The sequence below is a fragment of the Pelophylax lessonae genome (assembly GCF_965119305.1).
Source record: "Pelophylax lessonae genome assembly, chromosome: 3".
Taxonomy (NCBI): domain Eukaryota; kingdom Metazoa; phylum Chordata; class Amphibia; order Anura; family Ranidae; genus Pelophylax; species Pelophylax lessonae.
Genome location: NC_138770.1, coordinates 293,012,980 through 293,037,294, shown reverse-complemented (window position 1 = coordinate 293,037,294; position 24,315 = coordinate 293,012,980). Strand labels below are relative to the sequence as shown.

Here is a 24,315-nt window from a genome sequence, read left to right as displayed (position 1 = left end):
AGGCCCCTACCTTTTATATAGGCCCCGGGTTGGCCATATTCACTGTTACCGCTCTTCTGTCACTTGTAAACACAGAAGTCTGGCTTCTATGCTCGCTTCCCCAGGCAGCACCCTCAGAACCTCCCCACACAGCGTGAAGGCCGGACAAGGAGGGACAGTTGGCGATGCATGGATGTGTTTATGGGCTTCAGAGACAGCATCCCATGTTGAATTAGGCATGCATGGCTGCACCCTTCCTCCTCTGGGTGCATGGCAAGGCACGGCCCTTAAGGCCCTTCAAAATCCTCAGCACCAAGCCCATGATGCTGTTAATCCGGCCCTGGTCCTCCTCCACCGCCGCTTCCACCTACACCGCCCATAGGTGTGCGCAGCCTATTGCATTAAGGTGTGCACCCCAAAGTTGAAATACACATGCATGTGTTTGCCAGCAGGGAGAGTAATGTATCGGGGCCATGTACCTGTAGGCAAGGAGAAATAGAGCAGAGCAGGTCCCAGGGAGATCTTTCCCATCTCCTCACTGGCAATGCTATGTGCCCTAGGTGATTAGGGTGTGCCCAGGCACACCCAGCACACCCTGTGCGCACGCCTATGTCACCGCCACATCCACCACCACCTCAACCTCCCTCCTACTCCATATGGGCCTCGTCCTTCAGAGATGAAGAAGAACATTGTTTTATTTTTCTGTTTTTTTTTGTTGTTTTAAGTTATTTCCCTATCCACATTTGTTTGCAGAGCATTTGCCATGCTCTTAATTACGTTTTGCTGCCATTTGCAGCACTCTAGCCCTTTCCTTTGGTGTTTTAGAGCCATTTTAGTGCCTTAAAGTTCGGGTCCCCATTGACTTCAATGGGGTTCGGTGTCCGGGAAAAGTTCGGTAAAAGTCCGGGACACGGACCCGGACTTTTTTTTAAAGTTCGGCCGAACCCGTCGAACACGGACATCTAGGTGTCCGCTCAACCCTAATATTAAGCCGTGTTTTGTTTTTTGTTTTTTAAATAACAAACATGTTATACTTACCTGCTCTGTGCAGTGGTTTTGCACAGAGCAGCCCATTCCCCTCTTCTCAGGTCCCACGCTGGCACTCTTGGCTCCTCCCTCCCGCCGGGTGCCCTCACAGCAAGCGGCTTGCTATGCGAACACCCAAGCAGGTGAGCCCTGAACCATGGCTCTGTGTGTCCATTCTCACATGAAGCCATGGTTTGGCCCACCCCCTCAGCCCACCCCCCTCCTGGTTGGATCACTGGCTGTGATAGACATAAGCGGGAGGGTATTTGTTTACCCCAATGCATAGAATGCATGAAGGTAAAGAACCGTGTGCCTTTACAACAACTTTAAATGTATTGTTCAGTTTTGGGTGGAGCCTAGATGAAAGTTTTCCAGTTTCTGGTGAATGTAAATCTTTTGATGGGTAAAAGGGTTCCCATATCCATCATTTCATTAGTGTGTTTAGCTGTTTGCCTGGAGCCAAGCTTTAACTCATGGATACATACTGTACTTATAAGTTTACAAACATGTGTTTATTTGTTAATTTGTATTAATAATTATGTCCTTACATACTGTATGTCTATCACTCAACCACTGTTACCTCCATTTTTGTGAAGCACCGTAACCATAATGCTGTTATAGGATGCAGACATTTTGTGAAGTTTGACAGATTGCTATAGGGAAACATAGGATGAAAACCATGGTTATTTTTATTGTATAAACAAAGAAAACTTTGAAAATTGAATTGAAAACATACATACCTTTCTTAGATTATATACAGTTGCAAAAATTGACAAGTAGGTCAACAATAAAATAACTAAGCTATATTCAATGTATGATGTAGCAATCCACATACTTAAAGAGTAAACTTGAAAAACATAAAATGGGTTGAAAACCTGTAAAAGACAAGACTTAATAAATTAGCACATTGTTTTGCCACGATTACAACTGTGAAATTATTGGTAAATATATTATTTTTATTACAACTGTAATTCCTATCCAACCAACCATTTACTGTTTTTTTACAGCTGATTATACTGACCATACAGATATCCCACTACCACCATTAATGAAACGGTGGTGACTGAATGTGCTCATAAGTTTAATAATTGACTGGAATTCTTGGTCTTCTTTCAGCAGAGACTGGTGACTGTCAGCTCTGCTCCTCCAGCGCTCACTGGTGCTCCTAGATGAAGAGGGGTCGGGAGTGGCACTAATACGCTGAGCCAGCTGCCAATCAGGCATCTAGGTGAATCCCAACTATATGGTTGGGACCCTTCCAGAATTTGGGAGCCTGATGTGGCTCTGTGAAGTAAGTGGACAGAAGGCATTAGTAAATGCACTCTTTTGACCCAGAAGAAAAGTATGGCTAAAAAGCTTTGGTCATACTTCTCTTTTAGGGAAGCTACTCTTAATTATCCTGGAACTGTTCTTGAACCTAAAATGTCCACTAATGTTTTTACTTTATTTTTACAGAAATAAAAAATAAACAAGTAGCAAAAAAAGTCAAATAGTTTGTAAAGCAACTAAATGCAAACATTTAAATACATATAAAAACAGGAAAAGAAAACACAAAGAATACAAAATTAAACAAAAAAAAAAACTACAATAAATACACACAAGGAAAAAAATAAAAAACCTTCTAAATGAAGAAAATAAAGAGTCAAACTTTTTGCCTAAGCAGATCAATGGTCTAAAATGTGAGTTTCTGCTTTGGCAAAATCATTTTCATTAAAATCTAAAATCACTAAAAGTCTGTTCTTCCCTAACAGCAATCATATAAATACCACTGGTACCCGAAAGTGAACCTGTTGTATTTTCATAGTATATAAATCAACAGAAGTGTAAATGTTCCAGCACCTAAATTCTTAGGTAGTTTTTCCCATGGGCCAGGGGAGCTTCTTAGCTCAGGTTCACAACATCTTGACTTCTTGCTCAGGAGAGTCCTTACTCTGTCTCTCTGGAAATAAATCTCCCCTTTTATTCAAGGCTCCCATGCAAGACTAAGCCCCCCCTGTTATCGAACAGACCACTTCAGCTGTGGAAGATTTTACCCCCTTCATGACCAGGCATTTTTTTGCTATTCAGCACTGCTCTACTTTAAATGGTGATTGCGTGGTCATGCAATGCTGTACGCAAACCAAATTTATATAATTTTTTCCCCCACAAATAGAGCTTTCTTTTGGTGGTATTTGATCATCCACTGTTTTTTTTTAAGTTTTTGCGCTATAACCAAATAAGATTATGAAAAAAAAAACAATATTTTTTAGTCTGTTATAAAACATATCCAATAAAATAATGTTAAAAATTTAATTTCTTCATACACTTAGGCCAAAATGTATACTACTACATGTCTTTGGGAAAAAATCCAAACAAGTGTATATTGATTGGTTTGCGGAAAGTTGTAGATATATTCCGGAATTTTTATTTATTTATTATTTTTATCCTAGTAATTGCAGTGATCAGCGACTTATAGCGGGACAGTGGGCAATCTGAAACAAACAGACACTTTGTAGGAACTGGCTAACTGCCACTGATCAGTGCTAATATTATACACTGACACTGTATTAATGACACTGGCTGGAAGGGGTTAACATCTGGGGCAATCAAAGGGTTAAATATCTGCCTAACAAGGTTTACTATCTGTAATGTGTGCTGATTTTACTAAGCAATGTGCCAGTTTTTTTTCCCAGTAAAACTACAGTGCGCAGTCGGCAAGTTTTTAAAGTGTAACTAAAGGCATAGGCATAGGCAAGGCAAGGTTATAACCTGTCAGGTTTTTTTTTTTTTTTTTCCGTTTGCGTCCCTTCCCTCCCTGTCCTAAAGCCAAACAATAAGTGAGTGGAAATGTGTGTCACCAGGGTCATGAGAACTAGTGTTCTCATTGGAAGATTTCTCCTCTATAAATGTCAACGCAAAATTTGGGATTTTCTTTTACTTTCACCTTACGATAACAGTAAACAGGACAAATAGAGAGCGTGCATTTTTCTAACAGGAGAACAGACAACAATAAAAACTGTCAGGTGTTCCAATCCCTCTCCACTCTATCTAAACTAAAAAAAAAAAAATGCCATTAGTTACACTTTAACCACTTAGCGACTGCCCGCCGCAGTTTTACTGCTGGGCAAAGCGACGTAATATAACGTTGCTCGCTCCCGCCGCCGGCCCCGCTGATGGCCTGATTGGGTTCAGAACCGATCAGTCATCAGGTCTAGGCCAATGATTTTTGGCCTGGACCTGTTGATCGGTCTTGCCCAATCAGAGACTGACCTGTGCCTATGTAATGTAAACACAGGCACAGAAATGACTCGCTCTCTCCTCCCAAAATCCTTTTTGGATTCATCGAGAGAAGAGAGAGGATCAAAACTGTGAGTACTGCACCAAGCACACTTTCACACACCTAGCTAGGCACATTTAATCCCCAATCACCCCCCCAGTTAACCCCTACACCGCCTGTCACATCGCACACTGTATACAGTATATAGCTGTTTCCTATATATCTGTCTTAGTGTGACTTGTGACTTGGTTTAGCGCTTGCAACCATTACTTTTAGGCTTAGGATACCTGCCACCCCCCCATAAGGATTTAACCCCCTGATCCCCCCTGATCAGCCCCAGGTAACCCCTTCTCACCTGTCACATTGCACACTATATACAGGCAATATAGTGGTTTTCTGTATTTCTGTGATAGTGTGATTGTGACTTCAGTTAGCGCTAACGAGTTCGTTTCTGTCTCAAGTAGGTTTAAGGTCCCCGTCACCCCCTCCCCCAATAAATATTTAACCCTCTGATCACCCCCAGTTAACCCCTACACCCTGTCACATTGCACACTACAGACAGTATATAGCATTCGCCTATAATTCTGTATTAGTGTGACTTGTGACTTGGTTTAGTGCTTGCGACCGTTACTCTTAGGCTTAGGATACTCGCCACCCCCCCCAATAAAGATTTAACCCCTGATACCCCCCTGATCACCCCCAGTAAACCCCTTCATTGCCCTGTCACAGTGTCACTTTTATAGTGTACAGTTTCTTTTCTGATCACTATTATTAGTGTCACAGGTGACATTAGTTAGCGTTAGCATCAGTCTAGGACAGCACAGATCCCCAGGCATAGTTAGAAATATTAGTTAACCTCTTGATTATCACATACACACACATACACATGCATACACCTCTATTACTAGTATAGTATCTGAATGGATCAATATCTTTGATCTGATCAGAACTTATCTAGCATCCCCAATAGTTTAGGGTTCCCATAACGCAGCGTTAGCAGGATCGGTCATGACACCTGCCAGCACCTGCCTTTAGCCCCTCGGCCCAACCCACCCCACCCAGGCAAGTGCAGTAATCAATAGATTACTGTCACTTCCAAAAAACACAAAACACACAAAACTGTTGTGTTAGCAGAGTCAGACCTGATCCCTGCAAGCATTAGCAGTTTTTTGGTTGCGGTTGAAATAGTCCTTGACAACCAGGTGCTTTTTTACCTGTGAGTCACACTACTGTACCTGTAAATTTAGTTGCTAAAATGACCAAACGGTGATACAGTAGGGAAGAGGCCTACAGTATACTGACCATGCCAGATAAGAGCAATTGGGAAGCCACACTGGCCACAGGGTCAGTATACGAACCTTTAGAGAACAGTGGCTCCCTGACAGATAGCTCAGACGACGGATGGGTCCCTGTTAAGATCAGGCGTACCCGACCCCATTCTGGAGTTGCTGAGGTGCAGGAATTGCAGGGTGCTCGTATGGAGCAGAGTGTCGGTACTAGTGCTGCTCAACCTTCTGGTGAACTGGCAAGTACCAGCGGCCTAGTACACCCTGGACTTATAAACCAGCACTATCACTTGGTGATGTGACGAGTCCCATAAGGGCAGTTCATCTGGTGCAATGGATAGCACAAGTAGTGGCCCGCAGCCACTGCAAATTCGAAGACAGGCCCGTAGAGCCCATAGTGCCCCCCTGATGCGCTGGCATATCCTAATTGAGAGCCCACTGATTCTACAGTGCCCGTACTTCCCCTATTCACTGCCCAACCTGGAATTCACGTGGAAACAGTCAATTTTACTCCCCTGAATTTTTATGAGCTGTTTTTCACAGAAGATCTTTTTAGATCTATTGTGGACCAAAGCAATTTATATGCTGGTCAATACATCGCCGCCAACCCAAATTCGTCCCTTGCCAGACAATTCGGCTGGAAAGTGAAAAAAGGAATAATAACTGCGCTAAAGGTGAAAAAAAAGGGAAAATAACTGAAGCAGCAACTTCAAGTGTGACCACACCCTCAAATTAATATGTATACAATAAGTCGCGCTAAGTGATCTAGAACAAATAAATGTCCGAAAAGCAATAAGTCCCAAATTGTGAACGTAAAATAAATTAATTAGGTGATGATAAAAAATCTCAATCAGCACACAAGCAATCCAGAGTCCCTTAGGTAATATGCTTACCAGATAAGCAATTAAAAATTGCGGGATTCATATGCCAAGGTGACTTGATTGTGTGAAGTTTCAGTGTTGGACATTCGATTCAAAGTGTCATAAATCATATAACAAAAGAGAAAAAAACTCCATAGCGTGATACCGTAATAGTGAGTGTTAAATGATAACCTCAAACAATTCCACCACATAAAGGTGTGAATATCCTTCACCGGTTGTGAAACTGCTTACCAGAAAAATATATACCACAGACAAAAATGACTATCCCAGTGATGAGGAAGGAGGGAGAACCACCACCGAACAGAAAGCCTCTTACCAGATTGAGAAGTGTAATCAGCAAAAATGAAGAAGATCCTGAGTACACCTGACCATCAACAGTGACATTCAAAGACACTCTAAGCCCCTTACCAGACCACAAATTCAGATGCTCAAGGTGCAGTTGCTCTATGCGCCCCCCCAACGTATACAGCAGACAGTCTCAGGGACCAGGATGATGCCAGCAGATGAAACCAGACCAGTCCAGACAGAAAGAAAAGCACCAATAGTGTAAAATCTTTAAAACTATTTATTTTAAAAAAGAAATGCACTTACAAATAACTGATGAATAAAAGCACGAAGGAATGTAGAGCCGCTGGACGGACGGCAAAGCACATCCGCTCTCTCAAACGCTTCCGGGGATGACGTCAGCACGCCGTGACCTAACGGCGTTTCGTCCAAGGAGACGTTATCAAAGGTGCGGACGGCGTGCTGACGCCATCTCTTATGCACCGCTCACCCGGATATCCGGAAGTGAGCGAAGCCAATTCCACCATTTTAACCGCTTTACCACTGGTCACTGTGCTGCTACTGCAGCACAGTGGCTCGTTATCGTCTGGCGACGTAGGTCTACATCACCAGACATTCCCCTCTCTCGGCGGCGCGCGCGCGCCGCCAGAGGCTCGCTCCCGCTGTTTTCAGTTACAGCGGGAGTCGGTCCAGGGGAGGAGCGGCGGCGATCGCCGCCGCTCTTCCCCGATCGTCGGGGAATCTAGTTTGGAGATCCGCCCGCCTGTGTAAACAGAGCGGGCGGCTCTCCTAAGTGACAGGCAGGGTCAGATTTCAGGGTTCAGCATAGCTGAACCCTGGATCTGTCCCTGTGTCACTCAGTCACCTCCCCCCCACACGTTAGTAAGCACCAGGCATACATTAACCCCTCCCTCTCCAATAAAATTAACCCCTTCCCTGCCAGTGTAATTTTTACAGTAACAGTGCATATATATAGCACTGATTACTGCAGTAATGTCACTGGTACCCCCAAAAGTGTCAAAAATGTCAGTCAAGGGTCCGATCTGTCCGCCGCAATATCACAGTCCCGCAAAAATAAAATCGCAGATCGCCGCCATTACGCGTTAAAAAAAACCCCACCAAAAATGACATAAATCTTTCCCTTAGTTAGTAAACGCAATAACTTTTGCGCAAACCAATAAAAATACGCTTATTGTGATTTTTTTTTTACCAAACATGGGTAGCAGAAAACAAATTGTCCAAAAATTTAAAAAAAAAATTGGTTTTTACATCTTTTTTGGGGGGAATTTCATATAAAAAAATGTTAAAAATATTGTTATTTTTTCAAAATAAACGCTCTTTTTTTGTTTATAGCGCAAAAAGTAAAAATCGCACAGGTGATCAAATACCACCAAAAGAAAGCTCTGTTTGTGGGAAAAAAGGACGTAAATTTTGTTTGGGTACGGCGTCGCATGACCGCACAATTGTCAGTTAAAGTCGCACTGCGCCGAATCGCAAAAAGTGGCCCAGACGTAAGACAGCAAAATGCTCTAGTGGTAAAGTGGTTAATGGAGGGAAATGATGAATTCAAATGGACTCGATATCTGTGTTAAATGCACCGACTCAATTATCACACTTAAACCTTGCATAAACCAAGAGTGAGTGCTTCTGCATAACAAGTTTACCTAATACAATACAATAATATATATCGCGTGTATAAAATTGAATACGATGGCTACTCAAAGACTCCAGCACCATCTAGTGGCCAGATAGGGGAGATGCAATATGTATCAAGCCACCAGATAAGTCCAAAAAATCTCCGATAGCCATATCTAACACAGTAAAAATTCTGGGCAATTGTATACATTAACTAATACTTACAACCCCATATATTGGTTTAAAAACCTTTTTTAACTTTATGTAAAAAATGTTATTAGCATCATATAAGCAAATGTCAGAAAACTGTCATTATTATAACAGTCTAAGCATCATATCAATGACAGACATGAGTATTCACTGCATGATCTTATGATGATCAAATAGACTTGACCACAGCCTAATTGGTCAAATATGGTTATTGAAATTAAATGTAATAAAACCACTAAAGCTTTAGCCAAAAAATAACATAGCAAAGATAACCTTTTTTGGCTAAAGCTTTAGTGGTTTTATCTTTGAGTAGTCATCGTATTCGATTTTATACACGCGATATATATTATTGTATTGTATTAGGTAAACTTGTTATGCAGAAGCACTCACTCTTGGTTTATGCAAGGTTTAAGTGTGATAATTGAGCCGGTGCATTTAACACAGATATCGAGTCCTTTTGTATTCATCATTTCCCTCCATTAAAATGGTGGAATTGGCTTCGCTCACTTCCGGATATCCGGGTGAGCGGTGCATAAGAGATGGCGCCAGCACGCCGTCCGCACCTTTGATAACGTCTCCTTGGACAAAACGCCTTTAGGTCACGGCGTGCTGACGTCATCCCCGGAAGCGTTTGAGAGAGCGGATGTGCTTTGCCGTCCGGCCGACGGCTCTACATTCCTTCGTGCTTTTATTCATCAGTTATTTGTAAGTGCATTTCTTTTTTAAAATAAATAGATTTAAAGATTTTACACTATTGGCGCTTTTCTTTCTGTCTGGACTGGTCTGGTTTCATCTGCTGGCATCATCCTGGTCCCTGAGACTGTCTGCTGTATACGTTGGGGGGGGGCGCATAGAGCAACTGCACCTTGAGCATCTGAATTTGTGGTCTGGTAAGGGGCTTAGAGTGTCTTTGAATGTCACTGTTGATGGTCAGGTGTACTCAGGATCTTCTTCATTTTTGCTGATTACACTTTTCAATCTGGTAAGAGGCTTTCTGTTCGGTGGTGGTTCTCCCTCCTTCCTCATCACTGGGATAGTCATTTTTGCCTGTGGTATATATTTTTCTGGTAAGCAGTTTCACAACTGGTGACGGATATTCACACCTTTATGTGGTGGAATTGTTTGAGGTTATCATTTAACACTCACTGTTACGGTATCACGCTATGGAGTTTTTTTCTCTTTTTTTATATGATTTATGACACTTTGAATCGAGTGTCCAACACTGAAACTTCACACAATCAAGTCACCTTGGCATATGAATCCCACAATTTTTAATTGCTTATCTGGTAAGCATATTACCTAAGGGACTCCGGATTGCTTGTGTGCTGATCGAGATTTTTTATCATCACTTCATTCATTTATTTTACGTTCACAATTCGGCTGGAAACCTAAAATGTTTTCCAAGTATAAAACCTTTCGAAGCCTTTCCCTTAACATGGGCATAACCAAAAGGAGTGAGTTGCGATTATATTGGTCCACTAACCCAATTCACCATATGCACGTGTACTCCATGTCCAGGGCAAGATACAAGCTAATTCTGCGGTTCATGCACTTCAACGACAATGAATTCTGTCGTCCTCGGGGAGACCCTGAATATGACCGGCTCCACAAAATTCGGCCCCTCGTAAACCACTTTAATCAGCAGTTTGCAGCCTTGTTTACCCCCCCCCCAACAAATTGTCTGCATTGATGAGTCCCTGATTAAGTTTACTGGCCGCCTTGCTATGAAGCAGTATCTCCCCAGCAAGCGTGCCAGATACAGGGTCAAGCTGTATAAGCTGTGTGACAGGGCCACATGCTATACAGTTAGTTTCTGTGTTTACGAGGGAAAAGATAGCACTGTGGAGTCCCCCAACTGCCCAGACTACATAGGGAGCAGCGGCAAGATAGTTTGGGACTTGGTGTCACCCTTATTCGGAAAGGGGTACCATTTGCACGTGGACAATTTTTATACAAGCAAGCCACTTTTTAGTCACTTGCTTGAATTACAAATTGGCTCATGTGGCACCATGCGACCTAATCGCCGGGGCTTCCCCCATGGCATGTAAATTCCCGTCTTAGTCGGGGGGAGAGAGCCTGCTTGAAAGCGGACAAATTGCTTGCAGTGAAGTGGAGGGATACACAGAATGTTTTCGTTCTGTCCTCCCTTTACGCAGAAACGACGGTCCGAATTCCTACGGCAACTGGTGTTTTGGAGAAACCCCTCTGTGTCCATGAATATAACCTTAATGTGGGAGGGGTGGACCTCAACGACCAGCTTTTGGCGCCATACTTAGTTGCCCGTAAAGCCAGACGCTGGTACAAAAAAGTGTCTTTTTATTTATTCCAATTGGCTATGCTGAATGCCTTTGTGCTATACAAAGCGTCAAGATGAGCTGGATCCTTCCTAGAATTCCAGGAAGAGATCATCTGAGCCTACCTGTATCCAGGAGGTGCTCCTGCCCCACTTTCCCTACCAGATGCAGTGAGCTGCATGAGAGGCATTTTCCCCATGTCCTCCCGCGTACCCCTACCCAAAGAAACCCCCCAAACAAGATGTTGTGTCTGTAGCAGGCGCAGATTTAGGCGTGACACCCATTTTTATTGTCCCTTCTGTCCTGACCAACCTGGTCTCTGCATCGGGACTGTTTCCAATGCTACAACACACTAGTGGAGTATTAGCGTAGGGTACGACACAGTGTAGGGCACACTAACACAGGGTCTCGAAAGATATTCAATGGCTATCGACACTTTGGGAGACCCTAACCTGGAAAGCTGCAGTTGAAAAAAAAAGTGTAAAAAAAAAATTACAAAAAGTGTAAAAAATATTACAAAAAAAATATAAAATAAAAAAGCCAAAAATAGTTGTCGTTTGAGTTATTTTTCTGTTCTTACTCTGCTCTTTTTCTTCTACTCTTCCTACTGTACTTTTACTGTACTTTAGTACTGTTTTTCATTGGTACCATTTTTTACTGTTCAGGTACCAATGTCATCTTTTCTTTCTATTCTATTGTTAACCAGTTTGCCTTGCAGGTACACTCATCAGCTGCCACACTGATTTTATATATTCTGACACAAACAGCATTTGCGCTCAGCATATATGGATATTTCTGGTGGCAGCGCTGTAGGAGGTGATTTCACCACCACAGTTAAGAAACCATTAGGTATACATGGAATTTTGTCATGTATACCCATCATTAGAAAGTGGGTTTGGATGTTTTGGGTGGCTAATGGTGGGTGTACTAAACAATTTTCTTGCAGCGATTTCTGTTAGGTTCTCTTTTTTTCATGCAGCCCACAGGCTGCATGAAAAAAAAAAATTACATTATTTGCCAAACAAGGACCAGCAATGTACTGGTACATTGCTGGACTTTGAGTGGTTATATCAGGATGATGCCTGCAGATTTAGGCATCACCTTGGTATCGTTTTTTACAGCCAGCGGTCGGCTTACATGTAAAAAGCGATCCTAGCAGATAATTAGCCACTAGACTGCTTTTACAAGCAGTGGGAAGGGACTCACCCCCCCCCTCCCGCCGCCTGCTGTTCTTTGTATGAAGAATGAAGAAGGTTGCTCTCTATCAGACTTTTATAGATTTAAAAGGTCCTGTTGGTGGTGATGGGGCAGAGTTATATCATATGTATGGGCCATGGATTGGAATCAGGAAAGAAAAGTATGGTAAGTATTTGGTATAATTTTCTGGTTTTAATACATTAATTTCAAGATCATTATAGATGAAATTCAAAAATGTTATGAAGTTTGGCAGCCTTAGTTAAACATGATGTTCTCCTCACTAATATAATTAATTCCGTTACCTATCTTTGCTTTACTTTTTTTTAATAGATGGAATAAAATACTGGAAAATCCTATTTAATACTTTTACCATTTATGTAGTAGAAAATTAAAATTAAAAAATAGTGATGCAGAAATTAAAATTTGAACCATAGCCTGTACTGTTTACAGTTACTAAAACTGGCTCATGGCTGATAACATTCATGTCTTCCTATTTAAGAAAATGTTCTAACAATGTGCTCTTTTGTAGAATGCATTACATGTTTTCTTGCAGGTTAAGATTCAGTGCCTATTTTGTTATCTGTACATTTTTTAATGTCAAAGTAACATATCTTACTCACATATTTTTTAGTCACATGATTGTCAAAATACACAACAAAAATGGTTTAATTTTTCTACTATTCTGATGATGGTAATAAAAAATGTTATTCAGTTTCTGACAAGCTTATTTTTGATCAATGTGTTATGGAACAATAATTTGGAATTATGGGCCTCTCTTTGGTCATCAATATTGTATAGAACCCAATATTTGCAAATAAATCCTGAACAGAGCAGGAGAAAGTTGTTCTTTTGTAGGCTTCTCCTAAGTGATAACAAGCCTCTTATGCTTTTGTTACCAAACACAATTTGTATTACCACATTTTCATGTATTGGATAACCCTGTGAATGTTCATTTATCATTCTCCTTTCTTTATAGAAAACGTAACAGACCTTTACCTGCATATATTTGCGCATCAGATGAGTAAGCGATGAAAGTTGTATGCAATATTGACTATGCACCATTTCAATCAAGTGCAAGTAAATCTGGTAATGTTTGTCATTCTCACTTAGAAATATATCCGTTATCCCACCCACCCAAACTTCTAGCTCCTGGAGCTGGAAGTCTGTCATTTAGCAGTGGTATCTCTTCAAACTCTAATTACATATTTGGTCAATAATGTCACCTAGGTTCCCCAGCACTGCTGTTTAAATTCCAGCAGTATCAGGGAAATGTAATTTGTGATGGGAGTAACGGTGTGGCATTATAGTCATAGCAGCATGTCCTCATACATTTCTCAGTGGGATTGACAATAGATCTACATTGTTAGACGACTTAATTGACATTGGATTTACCTTGTGGGACATTGTCACATCAAACTGGGTGCATGGCGGCTTGGCAACCTCCTCCTTTGACCCTCAAAATGTTGAGGGCATGTGGTCTGGAATGGGTCAGGCTGCATGCTCGCTGCCCTCTTCCCATTCCTGGCCAGAGAGGATGCATGCCTGGAAAATGGCATGGTATAGATTTTAAGGTGGCCCCAACATTTTTTTTTTCTTCAAGGAATAGTACACTTGTACACTAGTACACTACACTAGGACAATGCATACTGCCCCTTTAAGGAAAAAATGGCTTAAATTCCCCCTCTAAATCTTTACCATAACTTTATCTAGCCATTCTGCCTGGCTGGTCAGGAAGAAGGGGACAGTGGACATGCAGCTACCCCCATGAACCATACCAAGCCATGTGCCCTCAAGATTGGAAGGGTACATTTCAAGGGGAAAGTATAGATGTGGCCTTTGTTGCAGAGGACTTATCAGAATCTGGATGACCCTCTTAGAATAAGAAATCACCCCCCCCCCCTTACACACACTACCGCTTGTTACTTATTCTAAAAAAAAAAAATGCACATAGTAAACAATAATACAAACAAATAAAAGTCTACTATTTAGAAAATCCCATCATAGAATGAAATAATGTCCCATGATGTACATCCAAAATCAATCACATTGTCCAGTTATGTAGATGCAGCATAAATCATGATGAGTGTGGTCTGGTGACTTTCCTACTACCCCAATCACAAATCACAGGTCCCCACTGGCTGCTGTATGTCTTGAAGCAGGCCAGAAAAGCTGGGTAATGTCATTGTTTAAAGACAAATCTGAGACCCAGTTAGCAATTTTTTTTTTCAATGTCTCTTTTAAAGGATGACATCGTACTGGTGTGCAACTTCATGTGAAGATTAGGGTTGAGGGAAACCCGGGCTGTATTGTTCGGGATCTTACGGGACTTTTGGGTATTCGGTACCCGGACACGGACCCGAACATTTCACTGTATGTTCAGGTACTGTCCATTGTTCGGTAATGTTATTTGATGTTTTGGCACGGTTTTAATGGAGCGGTTTCAACAGGTGCAAGGCAGCCAATCAGCAAGCGTTTAACTAGTGTGCCCTTAGAAGCCATCACAGCCATGCCTACTAATGGCATGGCTGTGATTGGCCAGTGCAGCATGTGACCCAGAGTCTATATAAGCTGGAGTCACTTAGTGCCGCGCTTCACTCTGCTCAAACTATACTAGGGAGAGGTTCCTGATGCTGCTGAGGGAGAGATAGGAGATTACTGTACGGTCAGGCTGGAGATTGCTTTGAGGGAAAGAATAGGAAGAATCCTCTTTAATCAGACAGCGATCTTCATTGATTGTATTGTGTGGGGGTGCAGTGCACAATCTTTTTGTCCGGAGGGAGAGATAGGAGATTATTGTAGGGTCAGGCTGGAGATTGCTTTGAGGGAAAGAATGTGAAGAATGTTCTTTAATCAGACAGCGATCTACATTAATTTTATTGTGTGGGGGTGCAGTGCACGATCTTTTTGCCCAGGGGGGAGAGATAGGAGATTATTGTAGGTTCAGGCTGGAGATTGCTTTTAGGGAAGGAATAGGAAGAATCTTCTTTAATCAGACAGCGATCTACATTGATTGTATTGTGTGGGGGTGCAGTGCTTGATCTTTGTGCCCTGACCTGAGCCCAGTGAGGAGGAGAAAGGAGAAAAAAAAATGTTTATCAGTCTGTTAGGTGGGCGGCATGCGGTGCTGCACATTTAATGCAAGCTCAGTGCATATGTGTCTGCTTAATCTGCATTTAAAAAAGAAAAAAACTTTTTTCCTTCATATTTTACTTTGACATACAATGTTTAGACAGACACTGCTTTTCTAACCTGCTCTTCAAAAAGCACCAATGTAAGGGGAATATAATTATTTTTTAGTATTTAGGGGAAAAAAAATATTTTTCATTTTTTCATTCAAATGTTTTTTTTTTTTTTTATTCAATAGCGGAATAGAACAACAACAGTATCCAAGCTGTTAGGCGCGCGGTGTGCAGCGGCCATTTCATGCAAGCTCAGTGCATATGTGTCTGCTTAATCTGCATTTAAAAAAGAAAAAAACTTTTTTCCTTCATATTTTACTGTGACTTACAGCGTTTAGACACTGCAGTTCAAATCTGGTATTCAACAAGCACCAATTAAGGGGACAATTATTTTTCAGATTTTCATTCATACGTTACAGTGAGATACACCCTTTGCATACTGTTGTATTCCGCTTTGCAATAAAAACCCATTTAGGGGAAAAAAATGTAATTGCAGCCTAGTCTGCATATGTTACAGTGAGATACACCCATTGGATACTGTTGTTGTATTCCACTTTGCAATAAAAACCCATTTAGGGGAAAAAAAATTAATTGCAGCCTAGTCTGCACATGGTACAGTGAGATACACCCATTGCATACTGTTGTATTCCGCTTTGCAATAAAAACCCATTTAGGGGATAAAAAGTTAATTTTGGCCTAGTCTGCATATGTTACAGTGAGATACACCCATTGCATACTGTTGTATTCCGCTTTGCCATAAAAACCCATTTAGGGGATAAAAAGTTAATTGCGGCCTAGTCTGCATATGTTACAGTGAGATACACCCATTGCATACTGTTGTATTCCGCTTTGCAATAAAAACCCATTTAGGGGATAAAAAGTTAATTGCGGCCTAATCTGCATATGGTACAGTGAGATACACCCTTTTGCATACTGTTGTATTCTGCTTATCAATAAAAACCCATTTAGGGGAAGATCCAAAATTCAATAAATATGAGGAGAAGGTAAAATAAGGGACGTGGCCTGGGTCGTGGTGTTGCTGGTGGAGCTCCTGGGTCGAGGAGAGGACATAATCAATCTGTGCCAGCTACACGCACAGGTGAAACACCTTTCTCAGCTGCGAGTAGGCAAAAGAACATGCAGCAGTATTTGGCAGGGCCTAATGTGCCTCTACAAATGTTGAGGCCAGAACAAGTACAGGCGGTAGTAGATTGGGTTACCGACAGTGCCTCCAGTTCCTTCACATTGTCTCCCACCCAGTCTTCTGCTGAAAGGTAAGAGTTGGCACCTGCAGCCAATGTCCATCAATCTTTCACCTCACCCCCTTGCAAATCAGCCAAGCAGTCTGAGCCCCAAGTCATGCAGCAGTGTCTTCTTCTTTTTGATGACTCTGTTAGCATGGTTTCCCAGGGCCATCCACCTAGCCCTGCCCCAGAAGTGGAAGAGATTGAGTGCACCGATGCCCAACCACTTATGTCTCTAGATGAGTACATGGGAAGACCATCGCAGCACGTCTCGGATGATGACGAAACACAGGTGCCAACTGCTGCGGAATTCCGAATTGTGGAGACCGACAAGGAGGGCAGGGGTGAAGACTGGGTGGAAGACGATGTGGAGGACGATGAGGTCCTCGACCCCACATGGAATGAATGTCATGCAGGTGACCGGAGTAGTTTGGAGGAAGAGGCGGTGGTCGTACAGAGCCACCAGCACAGCAGAAGAGGGAGCAGGGTGCAAAAGCGGAGCGGCCGTGTCCTATACACTACGCCTGCTACTGCCCAATGCAGCAAGGGACCGAGCACACCAAAGCCAGCTCAAAGGAGTTCCCTAGCGTGGCAGTTCTTCAGACAATGTGATGATGACAGTACACAAGTGGTTTGCAAGCTGTGCAATCAGAGCCTGAAGCGAGGCATAAACCTTCTCAACCTGAGCACAGCCTGCATGACCAGGCATCTAAGTGCAAAGCACGAGCTGCAGTGGAGTGCGCACCTCAAAAACCAAGAAAGGTCTCTGGCTTCTCCTGCTTCCTCTTCTGCTGCTGCAGTCTTAGGCCTCTTCATCCACATCTGTAGTGACAGTGGCACCTGCCACCCCACAGAGGATCCACCAGCAACACCACCACCTGGGTCACCAACAACCATCTCCACAATGTTCCGTGGAAGTGTTCAGCTTTCTATCTCCCAAATACTGGAGCGGAAGAGGGAGTACCCCCCTAACCACCTGCGATCCCTGGCCCTGAATGCCAGCATTTCAAAATTCCTGGCCTTTGAAATGCTGTCATTCCGTCTGGTGGAGACGCAGAGTTTTAAAAGCCTTATGGCGGTGGCTGTCCCACAGTACGTCGTGCCCAGCTGCCACTACTTTTCCAGGCAAGCCATCCCTTCCCTGCACAAGCAAGTGGGTGACATAATCAGGTGTGCACTGCGCAACGCCATCTGTGGCAAGGTCCACCTAACTATGGATACGTGCACCAGTAAGCACGGTCAGGGACATTATATATCCCTAACAGCACACTGGGTAAATGCAGTGGAGGCTTGGCCTGAGGCGGATAGCAGTTTGGCGCATGTCCTTCCACCACCGAGGATTGCAGGGTGCTTCAGTTTGCCTCCTGTTCCTAACTCCTCCTATTCCGATTCCTCATCCTCTACCGGCTCCTCTCCTGGTCAGCGTAACACCTTCACCACCAACTTCAGCACAGCCAGGGGTAAACGACAGCAGGCAGTTTTAAAACTTGCCTGTTTGGGGGAAAAACCACACACCGCACAGGAGTTGTGGAGGGGCATTGAACAGCAGACCGATGAGTGAGTGGTTGCTGTCAGTGAGCCTCAAGCCCGGCCTGGTGGTGTGCGATAACGGGTGAAATCTCGTAGCAGCTCTGGGCCTAGCCAGTTTGACACACATCCCTTGCCTGGCGCATGTGCTGAATTTGGTGGTGCAGAGTTCCTTAGAAATGACCCCGATATGTCAGAGCTGCTGCAGAAAGTGCGGGCCGTCTGTGCGCACTTACGGCGTTCTCACCCTGCTGCTGCTCGCCTGTCAGCGCTGCAGCGTAACTTCGGCCTTCCCGCTCACCGCCTCATTTGTGATGTGCCCACAAGGTGGAACTCCACCTTGCACATGCTGGCCGGACTGTGCGAGCAGCAGCAGACCATAGTGGAGTTTCAGCTGCAGCACGCACATGTGAGTCGCTCTGCGGAACAGCACCACTTCACCACCAATAACTGGGCCACTATGCGAGACCTGTGTGCTTTGTTGTTCTGTTTCGAGTACTCCACTAACATAGCCAGTGCCGATGACGCCGTTCTCAGCTTAACTATTCCACTTCTATGCCTTCTTGAAAAAACACTTTGGGTGATGATGGAAGAGGATGATGAAGAGGTATCATTTCCAAGGCTTTCAGGGCAGTCATTCGCAAGTGGCTCTGAGGGTGGGTTCCTGCACCCACAAACGCCAGGGACACAATTGTCCAGCAGGGGCACAGCTCTGAAGGATGATAAGGATGAGGAGGAGGATATGGAGGAGGATATGGAACCATGTTCACAGCAGGGTGGCACCCAGGCCAGCTCATGGCCATCACTGGTGCGTGGATGGGGGGATGTCTATGATAACCCCCAAGTGGGAGGGGGAAACGCGTTGACGTATTTCCGTTACGGCACTTTGGATTTCATCACTTCCGGTTTACTTCCTGAACAGCTGTGGAACGCACGCCTCTAGCGTCGTTCCCGAAACTCACTGCAGTATACTACACTCTTTCTTTTTACCGCATTTGTGAGTATGTTTTTTGGCTTTCTTAATTAAAATATTATAAATGGGCTTCACTATCCCTGGTCTTCTTTCTGGCAATTATCATTTGGAGCCATTTAGGATCACCACTGACTAAGATCGTCCATCCAGCCCATTACTGTCTAGGAGAAGATTTGTTGCTACCTATATCCATTTATCCACAGGCGTTTTTGACCCTAGTTAGGGTCCATATGTTCTGGTGAGTAGGGTTCCTGGAGGGGTCACAGCCACTTGGAGCACGAGTGTTTAAATATCTGCACTGGAGCACTTCACAATTTATTGAATATCCACTTTATTGGACACTGTTTTGGATACTCACCTTATCTTTGGACACTTTTATCTATCATATATAGTTGATTTCAACTTTGGATCACATTTGTGTATTTTTCTTATAGTTCATTTATGTATGCAAGCGCTGTGTTAACTTTATTATTTACATTCTTCTAAGTTTTTTACTTGGAGAGCAGCAGCTGCAATATTTATTCATACACCTATCACTATTTACTTTGAGGGTAGCGCGGGTTTAATTATCTTTTTTTACCCAGCCATTGTTGGATTTGATCTTTCTTACTCTTTTGGGGTGTACCCTAATTGAAAAAAAAAATTAATCAAAAACCAAAACCAGTGATGGCTACCTCGTCCTCCTCCTCCATCGCTACCGCTGCCGCTTCCACCTACACCACCATATCCACCGCCATATCCTCCGCCACCTCAACCTCCTACTCCATATGGGCCTCGTCCTCCTCCTACATCATTCAAGATTATTTTTTATTTTTCATTTTTTTCTGTTATTTTAAGTTATTTCCCTATCCATATTTGTTTGCAGAGCACTTGCCATGCTCTTAAGATGATTTTGCTGCCATTTGCAGCCCTCTAGTCCATTCCATGTTTGTTTTAGAGCTATTTTAGTGCTCAAAAGTTCGGGTCACCATTGACTTCAATGGGGTTTGGGATCGGGGTAAAGTTCAGGTTAAGTCCGGGTCACGAACCCGGACTTTTTTTTTCAAGTTCGGCTGCACCCGCCGAACCCAGACATCCATGTGTTCGCTCAACTCTAGTGCAGATTGAAGGAATCCCCCAAGCGTGTTATTTAAAGGAATTGTGTATTTGTAATGTTGCCATTTAAGGTATAAACAATAGCAAGATTCTGCTCCAATAAACTTTAATTGGGTGAACGTTGCATAGTTCACTCATCGCTACAGTTTTCTACAAGACAACAATGTAGTAAAGCCTATACCTTCCTTTGTCAAGCATGTACTATATGGGACAATATATGGCAGTATGGATCAAATTACCCTGAAGTTATGTAAAAATCTGTCAATTTTTATTTGTCCTGTTTTTAGTGTATGTAAATGTATGTATGAAAATGTATCTCAAAATTGTGTAGAGTGTTCAGTTCAATGAGATATTACTATACTCCATGACATTGCTTACTATTCTATTCTATTCAATTATATTGAAATCATCTCTTGTCTGGCAATGGTGACAATAGCAAACAGGTGTTATTAGAAGGGAACCAAATTACATTATTCATCACTATCAGTGCTTCTTCATCTTGAACTGATTTTGTTAGACCCCTGGCACCCAATGATCTGGTTAGGCGCATGCTGAATACAAAAGGAAATTGGTTTATATCGGCATAATTTATCTTATTTTACCCACTGTGTATTGAAATAATATTAAACACAATAATACAAGCATTCTGTAATGAATATCAGTCATAATGAATGTTTTTAGGCAAAGACACACAGCAATAAAGCAATCGTATAAAATAAAGTTTCTTTACCTTCCACCTTTTTCCTACTACCATTATAAAAATCAAAAATCAAATATATTTTTTATTTATTTACACATATGTACAGTAGCTCACAAAAGTGAGTACACCCCTTACATTTTTGTAAATACTTTATTATATCTTTTCATGTGACAACACTGAAGAAATGACACTTTGCTACAATGTAAAGTAGTGAGTGTACAGATTGTATAACAGTGTAAATTTGCTGTCCCCTCAAAATAACTCAACACACAGCCATTAATGTCTAAACTGCTGGCAACAAAAGTGAGTACACCCCTAAGTGAAATGTCCAAATTGGGCCCAATTAGCCATTTTCCCTCCCCGGTGTCATGTGACACGTTACTGTTACAAGGTCTCAGGTGTGAATGGGGAGCAGATGTGTTAAATTTGGTGTTATCGCTCTCTCTCTCTCTCATACTGGTCAGTTGAAGTTTAACATGGCATCTCGTGGCAAAAAACTCTCTGAGGATCTGAAAAAAAGTATTGTTGCTTTACATAAAGATGGCCTAGGCAATAAAAAGATTGCCAAGACCCTGAAACTGAGCTGGAGCATGGTGGCCAAGATCATACAGCTGTTTAACCAGACAGGTTCCACTCAGAACAGGTCTCCCCATGGTGGACCAAAGAAGTTGAGTGCACTTCTTCAGCATCATATCCAGAGGTTGTCTTTGGGAAATAGACGTATGAGTGCTGCCAGCATTGCTGCAGAGATTGTAGGGTGGGGAGTCAGCCTGTCAGTGCTCAGACCATACCCCACACACTGCATCAAATTGGTCTGCATAGCTGTTGTCCCAGAAGGAAGCATCTTCTAAAGATGATACACAAGAAGGCTTGCAAACAGTTTGCTAAAGCCAAGCAGACTAAAGACATGGATTACTGGAACCATGTCCTGTTGCCTGATGAGACCAAGATAAACTTATTTGGTTCAGATGGTGTCAAGCGTGTGTGGCAGCAACCAGGTGAGGAGCACAAAGACAAGTGTGTCTTGCCTACAGTCAAGCATGGTGGTGGGATTGTCATGGTCTAGGGCTGAATGAGTGCTTCCGGCACTGGGGAGCTACAGTTCATTGAGGGAACCATGAATGCCAACATGTACTGTGACATATTAAAGCAGAGCATTATCCCCTCCCTTCGGATACTGGGTCGCAGGGCAGTATTCCAACATGATAACAACCCCAAACACACCTCCAAGACGGCCACTGCCTTGCTAAAGAAGATGAGGGTAAAGGTGATGGACTGGCCAAGCATGTCTCCAGACCTAATTCCTATTGAAAATCTGTGGCGCATTCTCAAACGGAAGGTGGAGGAGCGCAGGGTCTCTGACATCCACCAGCTCTGTGATGTTGTCATGGAGGAGTGGAAGAGGACTCCAGTGGCAACCTGTAAAGCTCTGGTGAACTCCATGCCCAAGAGGGTTATATCAGTGCTAGAAAATGGTGGCCACATATAATATTGACCCTTTGGGGCCAATTTGGACATTTCCACTTAGTGTACTCACCTCTGTAAGATACTGTATATGCTTCTCTCATATATTTTTTTTTCTTTGTGAAGAAACTGTTTTTACACTTATGTGTGCAGCCTAAACTAGAGTGTATTTATTTTATAATAAAGCATTTTTATCCTACCTCTTTGAAAAGTAGTTTCCAGATTGGGATGACCTTCACGGTAATTGTGTTGAATCCACAGATCTTTCGTCTGTCAAAATACAACCAAACATTTTTACTTGAGTCATCTTGTTCTGCCAAAAGTGCTGTAGATTTGAATTACTTGACATGACAATGAGTGGGCAGAGGTGTTGAGCTGGATTTCCCTGTCCCCATGGAGGCATTGACCTAGGCTGGTTCACATATCTAAGCTTGAGCTACAGACTGGAGAATTGCACACTTCAAAGGTCAGCCAAGTATTATTTTAATTTTAAATATCAGACAAATGGCTAGAAGACCATTGTGCAGGGCGGAAGTCACCACTAACCACTATTTTTTCACAAAGGAGGGAAGTTCAATAAAAAACATTAGGCTTCTTTAACAAAGACCTAATAGCTGGAGATTTCTAGCCAACCTTGCAAGTTTATAGAATTATTTGTAACACTCAGCAAACCTGCTTGGTTATGTTTACGAAATGCATATACCTTATATCTTGTTCTTCTTTCCTTAAACCACAACCATATTTTGTGTGAACATCTGCACAGGAAAGAGACTCATCTAGGATGCTGGAATTAGAACACCATATGGTATGAATTCACTTATGTATGTGATTGATAATATGAAGTTTCATCTTCCTCTTTTATTCCATTCCACTTACCCAATCTTCTTAAACATGCTTATAGAAGGAATCCAAACATAACGTATTTTTTGAACTTCTAAATATCGCACCTGTAATATAATGAGCATCAACATAATAATTAGCGTGTTCTACTAAAATTAGGTGTCACACATCTTACCAATAAAAAAATAGCTTGCTATATATTGCATTTAATTGCCATATTTTGAATAAACCCATCCACAACTGATACGTGTTATTGTCTCTAGATGCCTTTGCAATTGAAAAAAAACACTCATATGTCTCATGGAATACGGTGAGTGAGGTCTATGGTGGACTTTTCCGTTCATTTTACATTACAGATAAGGCTGCAGATTAGAAAGAGTACAGACTTTTTAAGACGAGATTAAGAACCTGGTAGGTCTCATCATGAACTTCTGAGCTAACAACCATGTACCTATCTGAATAGAGGTTTTGGGTAGACTTGCCTTTCAAAACTTTACATTTACCTTTCCTTCTGGCTTCATTATTGATCTATTAACAGTTGAATTTTCATCTTGAATAAGCTGATAACAAGGTTTTTCTCCCATAATAGTAGGTTGAATCACAATCACCTGCTTTTTTATGTACTGTTTAAAATCATCATCCTGTATAGAAAGAATAGCAGTTATACAGTTGCAAGCGCAAAACTTTGCTTTTAGTATACGGTTCATTTCTCAAGAAATTATTTGATTTACTGTCTGTCTACTGCTCCGTCAAAGCTATGCATCTTCCTGAACCTACGGCTTTAGATGAGATAATGATTGTAGGTAGTGCCAAAGCACAGAAGAAACTTATAAAGCTTGTTAAAATTCTAGATTTATCCTTTGTTTCTGGAATACAAATTAAGGCTGCATTTAAATGTTTGTCCTGAGCAATTATGAGTGTTGTGCGTGAACTGCACCTATATGCTGTTATACATAATTTGCATTGTTGCATGCAATGATTACATATATTAAGTGACTTGATCTTTATATTCTTTTAAAAGTGCACAGTCTAATAATGATTGTACCTGATTATAATTTATAGTTTGACTGTATTTAAAATGTGATATACTGTGCATATAAAGTACTATTGTGTGTAATGGAACAATCAGAGCCTTAAAGTGTTACTAAACCCACAACAGTAAAATCAGTCTGTATATGCAGTAAAGCATGCTTGTTATACTCACTGTAGAACCTAAGGGGTTAACGCTCTGCATTGTCTAAAAA

General features: G+C 42.2%; 1 protein-coding gene across 1 annotated transcript in view; it reads right to left on the bottom strand.

Annotated features, from left to right (window-relative positions):
* LOC309551110 (putative cation-transporting ATPase 13A4) overlaps nucleotides 1-23,704 on the bottom strand; it is a 203,764-nt gene extending 180,060 nt beyond the window's left edge. Inside the window, exons 1-6 of the mRNA XM_082251556.1 lie at nucleotides 23,575-23,704; nucleotides 23,108-23,178; nucleotides 22,935-23,015; nucleotides 22,432-22,501; nucleotides 1,746-1,880; nucleotides 1,586-1,658 (exon numbers count right to left, since the gene is read on the bottom strand). Of these exons, the coding sequence (XP_082107682.1) occupies nucleotides 1,586-1,658; nucleotides 1,746-1,880; nucleotides 22,432-22,501; nucleotides 22,935-23,015; nucleotides 23,108-23,178; nucleotides 23,575-23,655 (511 nt within the window). The 5' untranslated portion in view covers nucleotides 23,656-23,704. The remainder of the gene's footprint in view (nucleotides 1-1,585; nucleotides 1,659-1,745; nucleotides 1,881-22,431; nucleotides 22,502-22,934; nucleotides 23,016-23,107; nucleotides 23,179-23,574) is intronic.
* Nucleotides 23,705-24,315: the final 611 nt, after the last annotated feature.